The following is a 21,993-nucleotide window of genomic DNA, read 5'->3' as shown; positions in this document are numbered from 1 at the left end:
TCCAACAACAAAGTTAAACTCTAGATTTTGGAACACAGGCTGACTACCCAAAGCAGTTTTTATTTCTTGAAAAGTTTTTCATGTTCAGTAGAGCAGTGAACTTTTCTGACTGTACTTCCTTTAGCAGATAAGAAACTGAAAGTAGGTTTTTTTACCTCATAGGATACCAAGTTCATCAGAGAAGGAAGATCCGTTACGAGTTGACATCAGTTCAAGATTCACTTAATTGGGAATACTGTTGAAATACTACTACTGTTGAGTAGAGATGGGTTTAATCCTTGCTGTGCTTACTCTTTCCTAAGCTGAAGGTAAGAGGGGGAACCTGGAATTTGCCCAACAAAAGTAGTATCTTGGGCAACCCACTGAGCAGGTATGCAATTCACCTAGTCATAATCTTATCCATTAAGTACAAATAAGTACTTAAGTGAAATGATTTGAATGTTATCTCTGAAAAGTGGCATACATTGGAACACAAATATAACATTTGGCTCCAACTCCTCCTTAGCACTGAGTATGCCAAATGTAGCTTCTGGTTCCAATTCAGAACAACTCAGTCTTTTTCTAGGATTGCACAAATCTGCTGTTAAAACCTGTGCAGGGCATGCTTTTTTGTAGCATTGCAGATAGTTATATAACTGCACTTCCATGCATTTAAAGTACCTCTTGTTCATTGAATTCAAAGTGCTGCATAGCATTTCAGGTATTAAACATATTCATGGAACTGTACCTCAGTGTTCAGTTTACTTATACAAACAATTTCGGTATATTTAACCATGACTCAGGGGACGCAGTGGCTTATTGAAATGGCTTATTGAAGTGAGCAAATCTTAAATTGAGCAAATCTTAAAGTACAATAGGTAGGCTAATGAATGATGCTATGCCTAGTACAAACAAGCTTAACAACATAGTTTGGCTTATACATGAACCAATTTACTGAAGAGACTGAAATATTTGAATTCTTCAATGACTATCTAAAAGCACAAAAGTTTTAGAAAGAGGATCAATTATATTTACACCAGAATCTTAATAAAACCTGAGTATTTCAACTTTAGTTCACACAACAGAATAAGCCAGTGAAGAGCAACTTCAGCTAGCTTGACGGCTGCCCTTTCAAAGTGGATTTGTCACTTTTATTTTTTAATTCATATTCTTTTTATTCCTTTTTATTATTTTACTTTGGGAATAACAGCAACATTCCATGTGAAAAGAAACTGCAATGCTTTTCTTGCTCAATAGAGAGCACTGTTACACTAAGTCTCTCTCTTTTTCCTAATATGCCAAATGCTGGAATGTTTTCAATTGATTCCAAAAGAAAAAAAGTGCAACAAGTTTTTAAGAACAGAAGCTTGTAGCAGTGAAAAAGACAATCAGTTCCCCTCCCCATTCTGGATTAGCCTTTCTAGTTTTTAGAACTGCTATTTTAAAAGCCATTCAATGCAATCTTTCCGAAAAAATATTTTTTCCAGCGTAGTGCACTGTGGGGAGGGGAGCCTCTCTGTTTTGCTTTGTTGTTAGCTGAGCAAAGAGCTAGCTACCGCCGTAGAGCAAACTGGACCTCTCTGCTTACAAAGACCTTACTTTTCTATGCAAAACAAAGCAAAGGTTTCCATTGCTTGGATCCTGCAAACAGCTCTCACTTTCCAAACCAGTGCTTTCACAATGACGCTATGCAGCCACAAACTGTATTACGGCATTACATGCTTAGTGCAGTTAGCTACTATGAGATTTCGATTCCTAATAGATAAGGAATTATCTAACTCCAGGTGGCGAACCCTTCAAGCTAAAGGGTTTAGCTTTTCAGGGGTCTATGTAGAAAGCATAGACTACCATTTTGGACTTGTGCAATTTAGGGGTTTATGTAGAAAGCACAGAATACAATTTTGGGCTTATGCAATCTAAGACAGTGATGGCCTTTTTGTTGCCGAGTGCCCAAAGTGTGCACGCAAACCCCAAAATGCAATGTGAGAGCTCCCCCAATGCATGCACCCCAAAACAGGGCAGGGGGCTTCCAGGTTGGTGCAGGAGGCTTTCAGGGCACAAAACGGGGCACAGGGGGAGCCACAAGGACACATGCAACCCCCAAAATGCGAGGTAAGGACCCCCGCACATGTGCCCCACTCCCCTGTACATGTGCGCACGTGTCCCCTACATGCTCCCCATCCCCCCGCATGCACGGCAGAGACCCAAAGACCAGCCGGCTGGTGGGAGGCATGCACGCATGCGCAGTAGTGTGGGGCTGGGTGACATCTGGCGTGCCTGCAGAGGGCTCTGCGTGCCACCTGTGGCACGCATGCCATAGGTTCGTTTTCATGGCTTTAGGCCAAAGATTTATGAAAACACAAGGAGGAAATAATGTGTAATTTAAATATCTTGAAATTTTCCTATTGCCGTGTCTGTGTACTATATCTGGGGTCTCCAACCATGGCAATTTTAAGACTTGTGTACTTCAACTCCCAGAATTCCTCAGTAAACATGTCCCAGAGTATGTTTCTCCCTAAGAGTTCCCAGAATATAAATGCAATGATTGTAAATAGTTTGCTTTAGCTGGCAAGATTTTTGTCTAGAGGTAAGGAACAATAAAAAAAACTGCTTGGAAGACACTCAACTCATCTTTCTGGGTTTTTTAAAGTTTGACAGCTCCCTAAAGTCCTATACCAGTGAAGGCTAACATTTTGTTGTCCCGCGCTCATAATGCAATGCACGCACGACCCCCTGCCAGCACACACCTCTGCGCATGCACGTGCATGCACCCGTGACCCCCGCCTCTCTTGCCCCGTTTTGGGCCAGCGGGTCTCCCTCCAGCCTCCTGGGAGCAAAAACGGGCACAGGGGGGCCGTGCCACACATACCCATGCTTCCCATGGCCCCGTGCACCGAACAGGAAGCATTCTGCCTCACTTTTAAATCAGCCAGCAGAATCAATTTTGTAATAAACCTTGAGAAGTCAAGTTCTCATTTTAGTAAACATAGTTCAGCAATGTTGCAGTTTTGTACATAGGGTTCAGCACTGATTTATAGAGACATGGATTTTTAAAAATCTTGACACATTGTCTTTTTAAATATACTGTATTGGTCAAACAAAAGTGTCATCTGAAATACTGAAATCCCTATAAACAAGGCAGACACGAATCTGTACAAATGTCATTGATACTAATGTCCAAGATTATTATTTTAACCCGTCATTCTTATCCTTGTTTATTTCACGATTTTATCACAGCTAATCAAAGAACTTATTCAGACCTTTTAAGAACATAAGCAGTACCCTTCTGTCTTGTCCAGCAGTTTGTTTTCAATTGCACAACAAAATCAAAAGGTTCTTGGCAGATGGTCTTCAGAGGCCAAGCCAATAGGCAACACCACATGTTGTAGTAATTCCAAAGCTAAATTATCCATTGTGTAAAGAAACATTTCCCTTTGCCTATTTTAATGCTTACAGGATTCAGTTTTCATTGGGTTCTACTATTTTGGGAAAGATAAAATAGCTCCTCCTTCATTTTATTCACACCATGCACAGGGAAGCTCTTCTAGTCCCTTGATTACCTTAGTTGCCCTTCATCAACCTTTCTTTAGCTTCACTATATCCTTTCTGAGGTGCAGTTACCAGAACGGTATAAAATATTCCAAAGGGTTGCACCACTGATTTATAAAAAGGCCAATATGAGATTGGCATTTCTATTTTGGATACCATGACTTATTATCTCTTAACATGCTGTTGGTCTATTTTACATTGGATGCACATTGTGTCACAACCTTCATTGAACTGTTTATCATTACTTAAATATCTTGTCAGTTTATCCAGTCATCATTTTCAAAATGAAATGAACGCTAATGACCGTGTTTCCCCCAAAATAAGACAGGGTCTTTTCTTTTGACCCCCCCCCCGAATAAGCGCTTGCCCTTATTTTCGGGGAGGTCTTATTATTTTTGAGGTGCAGGAGACGGCGAGCATGGTCACCTCATGGCTGCGGCTGTGTTACAATATTTTCAGGAAGGGCTTATTTTCAGGGCAGGGCTTATTTTAGCGCATGCACTCAAAAGCTTGATTGGGCTTATTATCCAGAGACGTTTTATTTTTGGGGAAACAAGGTATCAAGTATAGATATAGGGGGTACTGAAGAGTCCAGAATCTTCAGTGCAAGTACAATAATCAGAGAATCATCACATGGCAATATAAATAACCTTGTGGTCAATTATAGATCACAATTTCCCTTTTTCCAGAATAATAAAACTGAAATACGATTTGGGATGGGGAGGTAGCAAAACAAATCAGTACAAAAAGAAACTTTTTAAAAAACAACAACAAAAATAACCTTTAAAAGTTCATATGATGTACATTTTATTTTATGTAAAATGTTATTTTTAACACATTAAGAAGTAAGTAAATCATACACCATAATAGGTACCACAATACTGCTGATAAAGGTATTTTGTTTTTGCAAAATATTTTAAGTCTAAAATAAGCATTTAGAAAATCCCCGGAATGAGTCGGTATGGTACTGCATCAGTATATTTTTTCCAGTCTTTGCCATACTTGTTGGAGCAGCGATGTTCATCTCTAATGCAGCGGTGGACCAGGAGAATAATCATAAAAGTTATGTAGAAATAAGGAAGAATATGATTAAAACCACAACACAGGCAGTATGCCAGGGAGCCCATCAAGTCTCCAGTGTAGTTTAAATGGCGGGCAACACCCCAGAATCCTGAAATCAACAGTTTACTGTAATGTTTAGTTCCACTGATTGATGTGTAGGCACATTCAATATATTTGGGTTTCTTCCCCCATATTTTACAGTTGCCATCAGTGCGACGGAAGAGATCTTTCTGATGATTGGTCATTCTGAAAATATAGTAGCCCACCAAACCCAGTAGAAGAATTCCAATGGCATAACTGGTAGCAAGCTGGACAGGATGGTAGACCAAATACAACCCCTGAGGTAAAAATAATAATAATGAAAAACAATTGGTAAACAAATTGTCACATTTAGTCAGCACTCTTTACTTTACTTTATATTATCTTGGTTCTTGATTGATTAAGTCCCATAGTGTCAGTGTCAACTCTTAACAATCACATAGACTTTCTTCCATAATATCTATCCTCATCCACAGAGTAATTCAAAGTGTTGGTTTTAACCTTTAGGGCCTTATGTGGCTCAGGACTCTGAAAGACCCTTCTCCCTTATGTATTCATTCAAGCTTTATCATCTAATGAATATCTTTTCCAGGATCTCTAACCAAAGGAAATGAAGTGAGGTTCTATTAAGGGGAGGGTTCCCGCCTCCTGTGGTGGCACTCCATCTATAGAATTTCTGCCCCAAAAGGCTCAAGTAACATCCAGTAGTAGTATATCTTTGTTACAAAAACCAGCAATAGCCATTAGTTTTTACAATATATTAAAAAGTACTGACATTAAAATATATTAAAAAGTATTGATATTAAAAGTAGATAATAACATACATGCTCTCAAACTGTTCGGGTCACTCCCTGGTTTACATAGGTGAAAAGCTGATAAGTATGGGAGTAAATGCAATGGTCCAAAAATTGTTAAAGTTATGTCTAAATAATTGGTACAAGATAACAGCTATAATTCTGTAACCATTTTTTTCACAGAATTTTGCCACTGTATGCGTGGTAGACAGGTTTGAGTCCTAGAGGAGAAAGCCTAAATAAAAATTGTCTGCCCTCCCTGGCAAACTCTCTAGTAAGGGGAGAATATATGCAGACCTATCGACTCCGTATAGCTCAAGGTACAATAAAACATGTGAAATATCTTCAACTTCTCCTTTACCACATATTCATACCTGTTCTGCTATAGGTGTTCTCTTGTACCTACTCTGGAGGAGTGCTGAAGGAAGAATGTTAAATCTGGCTTTGAAGAAAGCTATTCTTTGTTTTGGGAAGATCAGATCATTTAGATATCTTTATGATTCCCACACACCCTGTTTGATTCTGTCCCTACTGAGGAGAGGCAACCTATTTAGTTCTTCTTGGAATTCCATGTCTTTCATTCTATTGATTACTAGTTGCTTTGCTTGGTCAAAGCCTAGGGACATTAAGAATACCAGTGAGAACCCATAAGTGCCCAGCTTGTGATCTATTGCCTGTTTCCAGGGGGAGGCAAAGTTGTCAAGCAACAATAGTGGGGACAGTCCTTCTGGAAAGAAATGCATTTTAAGCTAATGAATGCTCATGATCTTTCAGGCTCTTACCTGAATTTGAGGCATGCCTGTCTCAATTCTTAACTTGGCATTTGGAGTTCCGTTGGGTGCAGCTAAGATGGCTCGCAGGAATTTGGTTTGTATGGTTTCTAGCAAGTCTTTCTTTGTGAGGACTCCTCTTTGTGCCCCATATAGAATTTGTGCCAATGTTTTGGCCTCGAAAAGTTTTAAGGCACTAACTGCCCTCCCCTTGTGTAAAGGAAGTGTTTAATTGTGTTTGAGGACCTATTGGCTGCTTGCAATGTATGATCCAGGTGTGCCTTTCACGTCCCTTGTGAGTGGAAAACCATCCCAAGGTATCTAAATGTTCTAACCTGTTCCAAACTATGCCCTTCTATTTTCCAGGAGTATTGACTAGGTCTTTTAGCAAAAACTAACATTTTTGATTTATAAAAGTTAAGGACCAGCTTGTTTTGCCTGCAATAGCCAAGTGTTGGCCCTAATTGCTCTCTTCAGTCCTACAGGAGTTTGTGAAATAATAGCGGCATCGTCGGCGTATAGGAGAATCGGAATTTTGCATTGTGCTAGCTTAGGAGGATGCAGATCAGGGTTCTGTAAGAGATTGATCAGGGGGTTAATATAGAAGTTAAAAAGGGAGGGGGACAGGATGCAACCCTGCCCAAGTGGCATCCACAATATCATCCTTTTAGTGTTAGGTGAAGACCATTTTATTTTCCCAGGATTTTAACTGGCTTTTCAATACCAGGCATTTAGTTTATATGATGTTTTTATTTTGTATTGTGGTATTATTATACATGTTTTTAAGGTTATGTATTGTGTGTTTTATTGTAAACTGCCCAGAGAGCTTTGGTTATTGGATGGTTTAAACATTTTAATGGGGAGGAAAAGAACAGTTGCAATAATAAACAGACAGATACACAGTTGCAATACAGTTGCAATAATAAACAGACCCGTACACAGCCAGAGCAAGGCCTCTGGTTACTCTCCTTCCCTTCCCTGGCCTTGGTATCACAGCTGCTAAACAATCCAAAATAATTTCCAGAGAGATGATGTTCAGATGAAGGGAGCCACCATAGAGAAGGCCCTTCTTCTGGGTCCTGCCAGATTTACCCTTTTAGAGGATGGGACCCGCAACATTCCTTGCCTCTCCACTCTAGTGTGTCGGGTGGATATGACCGGCGGTTCCTCAGATAACCTGGTCCCAAGCCATGAAGGGCTTTAAAGGTGACAACCAGCACCTTGAATTGAGTCTGTATCATTCTTTTGTTCACCATTACATCTATCAGAGTCCATACTTCAGACTGAGGCCACCTTGACCTGTTTGGGCCTTTCTTTCTCTGAATTTCTCATAATTCCTTCTCAACCATTCTTCTATGGCCCCCTACAATATCTTCCAACATCTACAATAGCTTCCAAATATCCTCTCTTCAGCTAATTTACCATTCTCCGCTTTCCACGACTGTTTGAGTTATACCACAATCTCAACCAGCATCCTTCTTCCTTTGTATCTTCCCTCAGCTCTAGTTGGTCTCTAAAAGCCTGCGTTTTAGTTTTTCAGCTCTGGCATATAAGATATCACCTACCTGCTGTCTTCACAGCCAACCTCCAACTGCCACATATTAGCAACCATCACCATAAGAGTTGCCCATTAACCCAACCCCCCCAAATAATAGTGGTAAGGCAGATAGCTCCCTCCAGCATTACTTCCAAACACTACAAAAAAAAATCCTTAAAAATGAACTGTCATCATTATACCCAAGATGCTTTCTTAAAGGGGGAAAATTCTATTGTTTCTAGATGCAGTTGAAGACAAACAAGAGTAAATGTATAAGATAAAATACCTGCAGAGTATAGAGATAGGGAAGCCAAACACAATCTCCCCAGGCCAGATACCATCCAAAGTGATCGTGGGCAATATCCATTGTTTTTAAATACCAAGTTTCATTCCAAAAAAAGTCCAAAACGTAAAGACCCTGAAAAATATACACATTATCACTACATCTTATAAAAAATTAGACATGTGAATTAATGCTATCTTTTGAGAGAGAGAAAGTCAAATTTATCTAGATATAAAATGCAAGTCATGGTTTTTGGGGGATTGCACTTACAAAGGATTAATGATTAAAATTCTAAATTAATGATTCTATCACCACTTTCAGAGAGCCCTTTAGTTGAAAAAAATAATACTCCAATGTCCTCTTTATCCCAAAGGTGCTTTTTCCAAAAGGCAACTGAAGTTTCTCGGGGGGGGGGGGGGGTTGAAAATGTTTCAAAACTGTAAAAACTGATACTGATATGTGTGTAAAGAACTTCCTCAATTAGCTGTCAATCAAATTAAATCAATTTGTTTTATAACATATTAAAAGATGTATATCTAGCTTGAACTTTCACATGCAGAATAGTATGATTTCTAATCACAAACAATTTCCATTAGATTCCATATGGTTAATCCTTTAAGAAAACTGCTCAGGAATGTAGCCTAATATACAATACAATACAATACAATACAATACAATACAATACAATACAATACAATAGCAGAGTTGGAAGGGACCTTAGAGGTCTTCTAGTCCAACCCCCTGCCTAGGCAGGAAACCCTATACCGTTCCAGACAAATGGCTATCCAACATCTTCTTAAAGACTTCCAGAGTTGGGGCATTCACAACTTCTGGAGGCAAGCTGTTCCACTGATTAACTGTTCTAACTGTCAGGAAATTTCTCCTCAGTTCTAAGTTGTTTCTCTCCTTAATTAGTTTCCACCCATTGCTTCTTGTTCTTCGAGAATAGTTTGACTCCCTCTTCTTTGTGGCAACCCCTGAGATGTTGGAACACTGCTATCAAGTCTCCCCTAGTCCTTCTTTTCATTAAACTAGACATACCCAGTTCCTGCAACCGTTCTTCATATGTTGTAGTCTCCAGTCCCCTAATCATCTTTGTTGCTCTTCTCTGCACTCTTTCTAGAGTCTCCATATCTTTTCTACATCGTGGCGACCAAAACTGAATGCAGTATTCTCCCAGTAGGTGGAGACATCATCCAGACATGGGTATTCCAGCCAGTATCCAATTGGACTGGGTCTACCAAATTGACAAGTCCCACCCTCCGTGCTAGCCTCTCCAGGTTAGACTCAGTCCATTTCCATTGGACTGGCTGTGTCTGGTGATCTCTCCGACAGATTATTAGATAAAAGTATTAATTTGACCTAAGTTTCGATTCGATTTATTGGCTATTCTAAAACTTTAAATTCTCAAATTTGGTGCTTGGGACAAGGTTTCGGGATTTATTACTGGTGCCTAATGGCTTCTGAGAGAATTGGGCCCACGAGTTATTCTCTCCAGCCTGTTTGCTGTCTTCACTGCTTGGCTATTACACTGAGGCTTTTCAGCTTTGTTTTGCCGTTCGGATCCTTGCGCCTTCTGGGTTGCCGCTGCAGCCTTGAAGATCAGCAGCCTCCCTTTCCTGAGCGGTTAGCAGCCTCCGCTCCCTGTCATGTTGCTCCGGCTTGTCGTCATGAAGCAGCGGATTCCCTTGTTAGGGATACGGCTGTCATTGATCGTCTTAGTGATTGCAGCCTCTGACCACCAGGAGGTCGTGGCGACATAACCAGCATTGTCAATTCGCCTTTACAGTCCCTCAGAGGACGCGAAGATTCTAGGTGACCATCTTGGAAGAGGTTTCAGCGGGAAAAAGTGTAGGTGGCCATTTTGAATCACCAAAAGTTCCGTCCACCATTTTGAGAGCTCCGTTCAAGGTCGTAAGTAGAATGGCGTCTAAGGTCTCGGATACTTTGACTGTTGATTCCCCTCAGGGTTCTTCTCCTGCCTCTATACCACCTATGGGGGTTGCAGAGTTGGTAACCAGAAAAGGGGCAGGTCCTGTAAGAGAGGCCCTTTCAAGCCTGCCAAGGTTCAGGCACAGAATAAGAAGGCCCAGGATGGTTCCTTTACTTCAGGACCTTACAAGGCCAAGGCCAAGTCTCGCCACTGTAAGGAGTCTATTCAGGCCACAGTGACTCCTTCTCCAAGGGCCCAGAGTCCCCCTGAAGAACTGTCCACTGACACAGATGGTGAACATTCTCCCCCTGCGTCCCCTTTGTAGCCTGAGGATGCAGTGGTTGTCCCTGATGAGTATGATTCTGAAGGGGAAAGGAGTCTCACCCCTGACCTGGATGTTGGTTCCCCTTCTCCAAGAGGGATTCTTTGTTATCCGGCTGACATGGCTGATATTATAGTAGCTGCCATAGAAAGAGGCATTGCTGCTGGTCTGCAACATCGTGCTGCTGTGTTTTCTACCTCACAAGCAGCTCATTCTTCTAAGAAGGCTAAACCTTCCAGCGCACAGGGGATACCTAATGACTCTTTATCTCAGGTTTCTGTTTCAGAAGTGGAGGAACAAGTCTCTAGGGATTCTGACCTTTCTGATGATGAGGATCTCAGGCTTGCTCCTTCCTCATTAGTAGGATTGTTTAAACCTGTGTTATTTCACTCCCTTCTCTTCAAGGCGAAGAAGGTATCTGGCATTCCTGCAGCCAAGCCATTGGCCACGACGGAGCAGGACAAGACTGACATGACTGATCCTCTGTTTTCCAGGCCTATAGTGGAAAAGGATGTGGTCCCTTCACCTAAACCTGATTTTTGCGGTGCTGTTTTTGATAGGTTGGACTGTTTTATCCCTTTGTGTAAAGACAGATGCAAAAAATGAGTTAAATAGTTCTACTTTCTCCCTGTTGCTTGTTACCTTCCTGCCACTTTCTCCCAGCAAGGGACCAATTGTTTCCTTAACCTTTTTCTTGTTTTTAACATGTTGGAAGCTTTTTTTGTTATTTTTTACTTTTGTGGCAAGCCTTTCTTCATTGTGAGTCTTAGCTTTCCTTACTTCATCTTTACAGGCTCGGGCTATTTGCTGATATTCTGCCTTAGTTATGTCCCCCTCTTTCCACTTTTTATAGTGGAAATATATATTTTATAGTATACTATACTATATATACTTTGAGATGGTTTTAAAACCACCTTGTGCAGGAAAGTATTATTAGATGGTTTACTACAGGGCTCTTCTAAAGATCAAAGGATTCAAATAAAAGAAGCATCATTTGTATCAGAAGATTGTCACAAATTACATGCTAATGCCTTGGTGGAGTAGTGGTTAGAATGCAGTACTACAGGCTACTTCTGCCGACTGCCAACTGTCAACACTGTCTAAGCACTTCAAATGCTTTAATTGTTCATAATACTAATTTTTCGGCCTTGATGATATCTGTGTTTCTCCCCTGCAGGGTACTTGACAGAAGAGAAATCTCATTTAGAATATTGATCATGAGGGCCAAATCTCTCATCAGATTTGTTGGGGGAAGGATGTCCCCAAACAAACAGGAAAGATATAATCTTTCATCTAAGAAGGTAGATCAAGAATGAATGTCATAGGTAGATTCACAGAGCAATACAGGTTTCTTTTTCTGAAATTTATTCCTCAGTTCAAAAAACAGGAATATATGAATTAGTTCAGTACTTAGGTCAGTCCAAGTAGCTATTCAAGAGTTAGCAGTGTCATGGTTATGGTTAGAAGCAATGGTAAAGCAAGATATGGATTTAAAACCAGAAATATTCTGTTGGGTATTTCAAAGGGAATACAATACATATTTAATTTTACACATGCTAGGAGCTGCTGGAATTGTGTTTGCACAACAGTGGAAAAACAAAGATTTGAAAATGAATAAATATTAGAATGTGCAGGAATGAATAAATTCACAATTAAAATTAAGGCTGCTTAGAATACTTTTTCACGTGGGGTTTGTTTTATCAATGGCTAACTAGCAGAAACAGAAATTAGAAATCTAAAAGTATGAAAGAAAACACCAATTATGTAAGGAAAGATCACTAAAATGTATAAGGAAATATTATTAGTACTTGATCGTTATTAATGTGTAGATAACTGCAGGACATTACACACACACACCCAAATTATGACAGCGCCAGGAAAACACCAAAAGAATAACAGTTTTCCCCCAAAAGATTGCAGATGAAACCAGTTTTTCCCCTAACCCTAAGGACAGGAAAGACAAAGCCACTGGAATAAAAACCATCAAGGCATTGTGGGAAGTTATAAAGGATAGTGCCAGGAAGCTCACAGAACCAGAAACCACCAGACAAGACACCAGCTGAAAGGTAAATTTTAAATACACCCATTAAGACAAATAGCTCCCCTGGCTCCTGGCAAAACTAACCCCCAGGATAGGAAAGACAAAAGACCTGGGACCAAGATTAACCCAGGAAAACAAAAGCAGGGCAATCAGAAACCATCAAAACCCATCAAGCTGCAGGAGCTCACAAAGCAGCACACAACTCAACTTGGTTATTGCTGCAAGAAGCAACCACTTCACAATTACCTCAACAACCAGGTATCATACAGAAACACAAAATCTCGCAAAGCTGTCTTGCACCAATCTAGCCGGCCCATAGAAAAGTAGCCACTTTGAGGCATATAAATTTTATGTGTCTCAAAGTGGCTGCTTTTCTATGGCAGGCCAGGTTGGTGCAAGGCAGCTTTGCAAGATTTTGTGTTTATTTCTGTAGTGAATTCACTACAGAAACACACAAATCTCTCAAACCATGTACCAACCTCCACGCTTAAAAGCAACATATTTCATCACAAATAAAATATTTCCAAAAATAACATTTCTTGTAATAAACATTTTCTGAAAACAATTAAAAAACCATTCTCTAAAAACAATTAAAAAACATATTCTATAAATACGTTTTAAAAAACCATTTAAAATATTCTATACACAATACATTTTTAAAAACCATTTAAAATATTCTATCAACAATAAATTTTAAAAACCATTTAAAATATTCTATACAAAATACATCTTTAAAAACCATTTAAAATATTCTATCAACTTATTTTGATATTCTATCAAAATATTCTATAAAATTTAAAAAACCATTTAAAAATTATCTATAAACAATAAATAAAATATCTTTTAAAAAAAACATTAAAAGCATAAAGGAAAAAAAAACGGGTCACTTACCAGCAGGGAGAATCAGCAGCCCTCCGCTGTGAAGTATGCAGGAGCAGGCAGGTGACCAGGCAGCAGGTAAGCTTGACTAGAGGGACAACCCAGTCAGCTAGGCCCGCTGCCTGGCAGGCTGAGTCAGCCAGGCGATGCTGGAGACTGGGTGGGGGGTTGCAAGAAAGACCTCAGCCGAGCGCCATGCGGGCCTGCGGTCTAAGCGAGCTCGGGGATCAGCTGAAACGAAGGCCCCAAAGCATCCCCGGACTCGCCCAGAGTGCAGAGCCACGGCAGGCCACTCCAGCTGGCTTCCCGCCGCCGCCCACTCCCCACCTACTTTTGGCCCTACAGTGTACGCGAGGCTGCGGCCTTGGCGAAGGAAGGCCTTCCTTCGGCAAGGCCCCAGGCTCCTGTACTGTAGGCTCATGCCACCCCCTCCACCTACTTCAGCCACGCAGTGTACGCGAGCTGCAGCTTTCGCAAAGGAAGGCCTTCCTTCGCCAAGGCCCCAGGATCGCATACCTTAGGGTCCTGCCGTCACTGCCACCCACCCACCCACCTACTTCGGCGACGCGGTGCACTCGAGCCCGCAGCTTTCACAAAGGAAGGACTTCTTTTGCGAAGGCCCCGGGCTCGCGTACTGTAGGCTCCTGCCGCCGCCGCCCCTCGCGCTTAGTTGCAGCTTACCTTAGGGAGGCAGCAATAGCAGCAGGGAAGGCAAAGCAAAACAAAGCGAGGATCCAATCAGCAAGCGACGACGCGACAGCCAAGCAGGAAAAGAGGTAAGTGGGCTGTTCGTGCTGAGGTTTTAATCGGGCTCTTAGAGGAGGGGCAATTGGTGAGCCAGCCAATCAATAAGTGGCGGGCAGGGCAAGCATGGTGCGGACGGGCGGGGGAAGTGAGCGAATGAATGGCGACGGAACGGGTGGGGGAGCAAGCGAAGAAGCGGTGATAGAACGGGCGGGGGAAGTGAGCGAATGAACGGCAACCGGACGGGTGGGGGGAGCGAGCAATTGGGGGCAGGTGGGAATGAGCATTCTGGTATTGTCCCACCGGACGAAGGGGTTCTAAAAAGTACGGTAACTTTTACGAACCCTTTCTGCTGTACCGGTGCGAACCAGGAGCAACCAATCCCTGCTTCAGCCCAATGGTGTAGGATCCTGATTATTTTGTGGTCAGGTGAGTGGTGAGAATCAAAATGTAAATACCATTTACACTCTGATTCAAGTGACTCTGAGATATAGATAAATTCCCAAGTGGCTTCAACTACTCTTGGAGAGCTAACAACCAACCATGAGAGGGCTAATGACCAAATGACCGCAAAGAATATAAAGTCTTCCATTCTCGTCACTTAGAACTGAAGAAGCTTTTTGGATGAGAAGCAAAATGTTTTCAAATAAAATCAAGAAAATCCAGCTGCCTTTTAGAAAAAGCACTTTTGGGACAACCGTGACCTGGGACAACCGTGACCTGGATGATCAAGAATCTCCATAGACAATTTTAGTGCCTAATTATTACTACATTTTCACAATACAGAAACATTCCGATCACAACCTTCCAATACAATGAATTATAAATCAGAGATTTTTAACGTTTTCATCATGGTATGAGTGAGAAAAAAAATAATTCCAAAAAACACAGATGTTAGTTATCTCAATCTGAATTCTTATGCAAGAATATTGTTTTGTGAACTCTGGCATGAAATTTTGCTATATGAGAACCTATGAAATTTTGAGGTTGAAATCAACAGCATATTGAACTATTTCACAACTCCAATAATTTTTGGTCATTATTTTGTGAAGAATAGCTTGTAAATGATGGTACTGACATAAGGAAGAATTTTGTGGAACTATAGTCATGAAAGAGTTAAGAGACTGATGAAATTGCAGCCAGATGTACAAGTGGTGTGCACATATACAGTAATACACATGTCTGTCTTTTTGTGTGTACACACACACACACACACAGAGGAATGAATAGGAGGAAATTGTTGTTCACAGCATTTAATTTTAATCCATGTGTTAATGTTTACCTGTAGGACATTGAGAAGTAGCATAGAATTAGTGACTTGTCCATATAATTCCTGTTGTTTTGCAGCATAAGATAAATTAATCAAAGTCCATCCTACAATTCCAGGTCGGCCATTAAAAAACAATTTGAAATCAAACCACTTTCCCAAGCGTGGATTAAATTCAATTCCCATCATGAAGTCATAGAAGAAATTGCCAGTGAATTTGCTAAAATAGAATTATTAAGAGTATAAATAAAAGTTTACTATACATCCATCTGAAAAATAAATGAAATTGCAAAAACACTCATAAACAAAATGGACATTACTGATTACTGATTAGTCTGTTGCAAATAACTGACATTGATTACAATGTTATTTATTTTCATTTCAAATATTTATAACCTGCTCAGTGTAATGGGAAGAAGGAATAACTCTTGAGAAACAAGAGATCAATACAAAGATCATAAAAAAAATCTGAGTCTGGGGCAGAAATATAATTTGAGAAAACATCTTAGATTTGAATTTCCCTAGTTCTTTTCAGGATAAAAACAGGGAGGGGGTAGCATATTCAGACTTGCAAGGTTCTGTTACTGTAACTTTAAAATAAAAGTAGTATTAGCATTAATAACTTCCAAATGAGAGCTGACATTCATTACTAAAAGAATCTTCAACTGACTCCCCCAAAGGTGGATAATATCAGTATTGACCTGGTTCCAGGATAAATACACCTTTGATTTACAAGTGACCATTCAAAATATGGCAAAGCCTGCCCCCCCCCGCCCCCCAAGTACATAACACCAACTTCAAAGTTCCAATTGTTGGTCCTCTGGTCATGTGACTGCATTTCATGTGCTTGGCAAGCAGCCCGCATTTATGGCTGTTTATAGTATCCTGCGGTCATATGACCAGAGTTTATGTTTTGCTAAAACCTGGTGTTTACTTCCAGTTTATTTCCAGTTTTTGGCAAAAATGCCGCATAGTGAACGGATTTGCTTAGTGAGCACAGCAGTCATTTTATGACTGTGGCACTTGCTTAATGACAACTGCAAAAATGTTATAAAATTAGATCAGTTACATGGGTGACCCACTTTACGACGATCATGGTTTCTGACTGTTATGGGCAGGTTCCACGATGATTATAAATTGAGAACTACCTATGAAGACTTTACAGAATTTAACAGCAGGACAGATAGACACTGAGAAAAACTCCTAAAGTATTGGTCCTAATACTAATTTTTACTGAACTTTAGTGATACAAGTGTAGGTAACCAGAGCTATTCTTTCAGAACCAGTATTACATTGTCTCTAAAGAATATTCCAAGGCATGGCCTATGACTGTAATTTCTGAATCTTCTTCAAAGGTAGACCTGTTAATAATCTGATGGTAATCCAAATGGGATGTTATCAGAAGATGAGGCCAGCCCATCCCTATCCAGAAAGGTGGCAGATTTCAGGATTACGTAGATATAGCTTGCTAAATGCATTGCGCTGTTGTGAAAGTGATAAAGATGAATCCAAGTATATAATATGGGTGTATACCTGCTCTTTCAGGAGCAGCACAAGTCTTCCCAGGGTGGAGAACTTACTTAATTTCTGGTTTCACAAGGTGTCATAAAGTCTCTACTTTGTCAGGATTTCACTTCAAGATAAAGAATTTCATCCAGGCCATTATAGCATCTATTTCAATATCTGCAGTTCTTATCTGATTTTGATAAGGAAGGAATATAGTTGGCTGTCATTAATATACTAATAACACCTAACTCTAACCCCTTAATGACCTAGTTAGCAGTTTTATATAGATGCTAAATAACAAGGATGACAGAAGGAACTCCACAGCCTACAAGACTGAACACAAGCACCATAATACTTTTCTGTGGAGCTGATATAAGAAATAGAGAAAATCTATTTAAGAAGAACATTCTGGTCTAGATAATTCATTCAGAATGATGCCATACCAATGGCATCAAAAGTTGCTAAGATATCCAAGATTTGTATGGCACAAGATTTGTATGGCCTGGCACAAGATTTGTATGGCCTGGCACAATCATAACTGTTACCTCCTGGCAGACATATTTCTTAACTGGTATTTTAGGGGAATTGTTTTTAAATTTAATTTTATGGGATATTTTTAGGGGTTTTAAAACTATATTTATATACTTTACTCAGCTGTACAGTTCTTTTTAACCTTCTTTTTAACCTCCTCCATATCTATCTTCCTACTTAACAATTTTAACTGTTCAATTATTTAGTTATTTATATGATGTATTTCTCGTATGGACTGTACACCGCCCCGAGTCCCTTTCGGGAGAGGGGGCGGTCTAGAAGCGCTCAGTAAATAAAAAATAAATAAATAAATAAAAACAGAATTGCACTTCTCCATTCTTGCTCACAGAGCATAAATAAGTCTCAATGCCAAAACCAGAATAGTATCAAAGTGGAATGGGTGCACATAACTCATATCCTTCAAGAATGCATGAAGCTGAAAAGTCACCACCTTTTCAAGGATCTTATTCAAAAAGAGGATACTGGAAACAGGACATTAGTTCCAGGCATATCTTCTTGAAGAGTGACTGAATCACTGTTTCTTTCAAGGCACTTGAAGGGGACACTTCTGATATAAAAGCATAGTTACCCTATTACAGTGGTTGGCAAGCCGCGGCTCGCGAGCCAAATGCGGCTCTTTACACATTTTAATGTGTGTGCAGGGCGCCCGCTCCCCTCCCTCCTCTCGGGCTTCGGAGGGAAGCTTCTGCAAAAGCCGAGTGACAAGTCCCCCAGGCTGTAATTTGCCGAGCTGTACGCGCGCGTCTGTTTTCCACGGCGTGGAGCAGCGGCGAGATTCTGCGCGGCGAGCGATGATTCCGGGGGCCATCAGTGGGGGGGCAGGGTCTCCCCTCGCGTCCTCATCTTCCCGGATGGCCCCTGGAATCATCGCTTGCCGCGCAGAATCTTGCCGCTGCTCCACGCCGTGGAAAACAGGCGCGTGCGCACAGCTCGGAAAATTACAGCCTGGGAGACTTGTCACTCGGCTTTTGCAGAAGCTTCCCTCCGAAGCCCGAGAGGAGGGAGGGAGGCTGTAATTTTCCGAGCTGTGCGCATGCGCCTGTTTTCCACAGCGTGGAGCAGCGGCGAGATTCTGCGTGGCGAGCGATGATTCCAGGGGCCATCCGGGAAGATGAGGAACGCGAGGGGAGACCCTGCCCCCCCACTGATGACCCCCGGAATCATCGCTCGCCGTGCAGAATCTCACCGCTGCTCCACGCCGTGGAAAACAGGCGCGCGCGTACAGCTCTGTCAGTCTCTCTCTGATTCCCTCTCTCACTCCCTCTCTCTGTTCCTCTCTCTGTCTGTCTGTCTGTCTCACTCACACACACACACACACACACTGTGGTCACCTTGTTGAGTGTTCCAATCACATTTGAAACACTCAACAACTGGCCTGCATTTATGGTATTTTGCAGCAATACCATAAATGCAGGCCAGTTGTTGAGTGTTTCAAATGTGATTGGAACACTCAACAAGGTGACCACAGTGTGTGTGTGTGTGTGTGTGTGTGTGAATGAGACAGACAGACAGAGAGAGGAACAGAGAGAGGGAGTGAGGGAGGGAATCAGAGAGAGACTGACAGACAGACACACACACACACACACAGACAGAGAGGGGGAGGGAGGGAGAGAAAGATAGACAGACAGAGAGAGACACACACACAGAGTGATTGATTAAGTGAATGAGTGAGAGACAGACACATCCACATACACAGAGTGACAGAGAGAGAGGAAGGGAGGGGAGAGAGACAGAGGGAGAGACAGACACACACACACACACACAGAGTGAGTGAGAGACAGACAGACAGACAGACACACAGACAGAGTGACAGAGATGGGGGAAGGAGGAGATCGAGACAGAGATACAGAGAGACAGACAGATAGACACCCAGAGAAAATGACAGAGGGAGACAGAGAGGGAGGGAGGGAGAGAGAGACAAAGAGCCAGAGAGAGAGAGAAAGAAAAAGAAAAAAAGAAAGTGGGAGAGAGAGATGAACTTAAAAACAACATACATACAAACCTGACTTACTCAAACTATCCAAGGAAATGCAAGGCCAATGTTCACATTAGTGGTTGTGACTTTGTCAGTCATTGTCAGGATGTAATTTTCTCTACATTGTAAGGCAAATTTTACGGAATTTAACATTATCGATAAATAATATCGTTCTAAAGTTTTTGTTTTATTAGTTGTGTTATTTGTATCCTCCCGACCTATGTGGATACTTGCATGCAGAATATTCTCAATAAAAACTTATTGAAACTAAAAACAGTGTACCATCCTATGTATTTTCGGTTTTAAAAATGCGGCTCTCAAAATAAATTTCAATCGTGGTTTTGGCGAGATTTGGCTCAGTTGAAAAAAAAGGTTGCCCACCACTGCCCTATTAGAACCCCACGATTAGAAGATCTCAATGCTCAAGACAGACAGAATCTATATGGTAAGCTGAACACATATAAAATGATTTTCCAACATTATTAGACGTTAGGAATTGAAATGACATGCTTAGATATTTATGATCTTAAGTAGCAAGTAAAAGTACAAGAAACATTCAGTGCTCATCAAATTGTCATATTTATAGTAATATAAGTAATATCAACATACCAGTCCTTTGAATTAGAAGGAAAGAAGTAGGCTTTTAACCAAACAAATATGGATGTCAAGTATCCCAAAATATTTGCACACCACAAGAATGGAATCCAGTTGTCAACAATGATGGTGGGTGAGAACCACTGAAAGTAGTAAACATTTGCAAACCAGAGGGCATGTGTTATGAGCCAGGCTTGTAGTCCGTTAATCTCATATTTGAGTACTGAACCTGAAAGGAAACAGATAATGATGATGATTCAGAGGCTGTCAAACTCTAAAAGAATTCTGGATGACTAGCAGATAAGAAATAGAAAATAATAGGCCTTCAGGTGAAGGCATGACAAGTTGAACACAACTTAGGTAAAGGCTGAAAAACCAGTGAGTATACTAAAGACTCTTTAGAGGTTTTCTGAACAAGGAGAGTACAAGAGATCATGCACATGGCTCCAGACAGCCGCTTATCACAGGGAAACCAAAGGATAATAGTCTCCTATGGGTCTGGGTGCTGGGAAATGAAGGGATTAATAATCCAGTTATTAACCACGGTGGAGCCTTTTAAAGGACATCTTTACTAATCATGCTTCTAATCACTTTTGGAAATTGCCTATTTAATTATTTTAAGGTGTTAGAGGTCTTCAGAATAACATGTTTGAAAAGCCATCTGAGGAATCTAAGTGTATGAACAAAATAATTTACGTGACACATTCCACCAGGAATTATCCAGAACTAAAGACAAAATACAGAAGAATGAAAGAAACAATGTAATCTACAAAATCAATTGTAACTTTTGCAACCAATTCTACGTGGGGCAAACATCACGTCAATTAAAAACCAGGATCTACGAATACCAGCTGGCAGTCAAATACCATAACCCCAAATTCTTAATCTCTACCCACAGTGACACCAAACAGCACCAGTTCAATTGGATCAACACAAAAATCATCAGCCACGCTACCACCCACTACGCTCGTAAATTTGTCAAAGCCTGGCACTCGACAAGCAATTCCATCAACAGACACCTTTACCTACAACCAGCCTACGAACCTTTCAGAATTCAAATCAACTTCACAGCCAACCAGCGACAGCATCGACTCTCAAGCAACCCACAACCGCCCTCGAACAGTTCACCTCCCAATGACACTGACCTGATGTAATCTCCTTATCACAAGATCCATCACAAGATTCACTGATGAGTCCCAGCTAACCCATCACAAGATCTTCACTTGACACACCCACCACTGACAACTGATATCCCTAAACTCTGCTGAAGATGTTACCTAGCAAAACGTTCGTAAATCAACCTACAAGCTCAGAAAACGAACCTTCACCCTCATCCTATATCCGAGCTACAGATATTCACTACTACCCCCAGCCCTCTTTATAGGAAGAAGAGAGAAATTATCTGCTTAATTACCAGCAGTTTTAATATGCTGGTAATTGTTGGGTGGTGGGTAGAGGACTCATCGCTCCAGAGCAAACTTGGGCATTTTACAGTCCGCAGGCCACATTTGGCTGTCTCTGTCTGGCTTGTGTGAGGTCAATTGGAAATTAGAATGTAAATAAGTGTATGCCATGCATGCAATAAAAACTGCATTGCTTTTATTTTATAAGTGATCTCTCCCCCCCCCCCCCGCTCCAATTTATGTATGTACATGCATGTGTGTATACACACCTTCACAGTCCTATTGGTTTAGCCCTCCACAATAGTCCCAGTTTCCCCATGTGAACCCTTGGGAAAATTAATTGCCCCAGAAGCTTTGAAGAAGATAGACACAAGTAACAAGCAATGAATATGGGTATGTATAATTATTTATCAACAGGTCCAAGGTCTTTCAAAACAAACAAAAACAACAAACAAAAACAACACTACACATTTCCAAGTGTAACAGGCAGCAATGATTGTACCATGTAATTATCAACATGCTAAATAAGCAGCTGATAATGTTTTGAGTCATTCACTTTTTTCTCCACTTTCAATTATCGTATTTTTCGGAGTATAAGACGCACCTTTTTTCCTCAAAAAAAGAGGCTGAAAATCTGGGTGCATCTTATACACCGAATACAGCATTTTTTCTGCCTCCTGAAGCTCCGCCTCTTCACCAAAATGGCCGTGCATACCCTTATGGAGGCTTTTAGAGAGCTCCTGGGGGCTGGGGAGGGCAGAAAT

The 21,993-nt window shown here is 41.0% G+C and overlaps 1 protein-coding gene across 8 annotated transcripts in view; it reads right to left on the bottom strand.

Annotated features, from left to right (window-relative positions):
- Nucleotides 1-4,310: 4,310 nt before the first annotated feature.
- The window catches only part of DHCR7 (7-dehydrocholesterol reductase), a 29,186-nt gene continuing 11,503 nt past the window's right edge, over nucleotides 4,311-21,993 (bottom strand). For all 8 annotated transcript variants that reach the window (XM_081939725.1, XM_081939728.1, XM_081939722.1 and 5 more), the window contains 4 exons: nucleotides 19,842-20,055; nucleotides 15,215-15,419; nucleotides 8,017-8,148; nucleotides 4,311-4,928 (listed from right to left, as the gene is read on the bottom strand). In XM_081939725.1, coding sequence (XP_081795851.1) covers nucleotides 4,464-4,928; nucleotides 8,017-8,148; nucleotides 15,215-15,419; nucleotides 19,842-20,055 — 1,016 coding nt within the window. In that variant the 3' untranslated portion in view covers nucleotides 4,311-4,463. The remainder of the gene's footprint in view (nucleotides 4,929-8,016; nucleotides 8,149-15,214; nucleotides 15,420-19,841; nucleotides 20,056-21,993) is intronic.

Source organism: Natrix helvetica (assembly GCF_964273705.1).
Source record: "Natrix helvetica genome assembly, chromosome: 1".
Classification (NCBI taxonomy): Eukaryota; Metazoa; Chordata; class Lepidosauria; order Squamata; family Natricidae; genus Natrix; species Natrix helvetica.
This window is presented reverse-complemented; position numbering and strand designations above follow the sequence as displayed.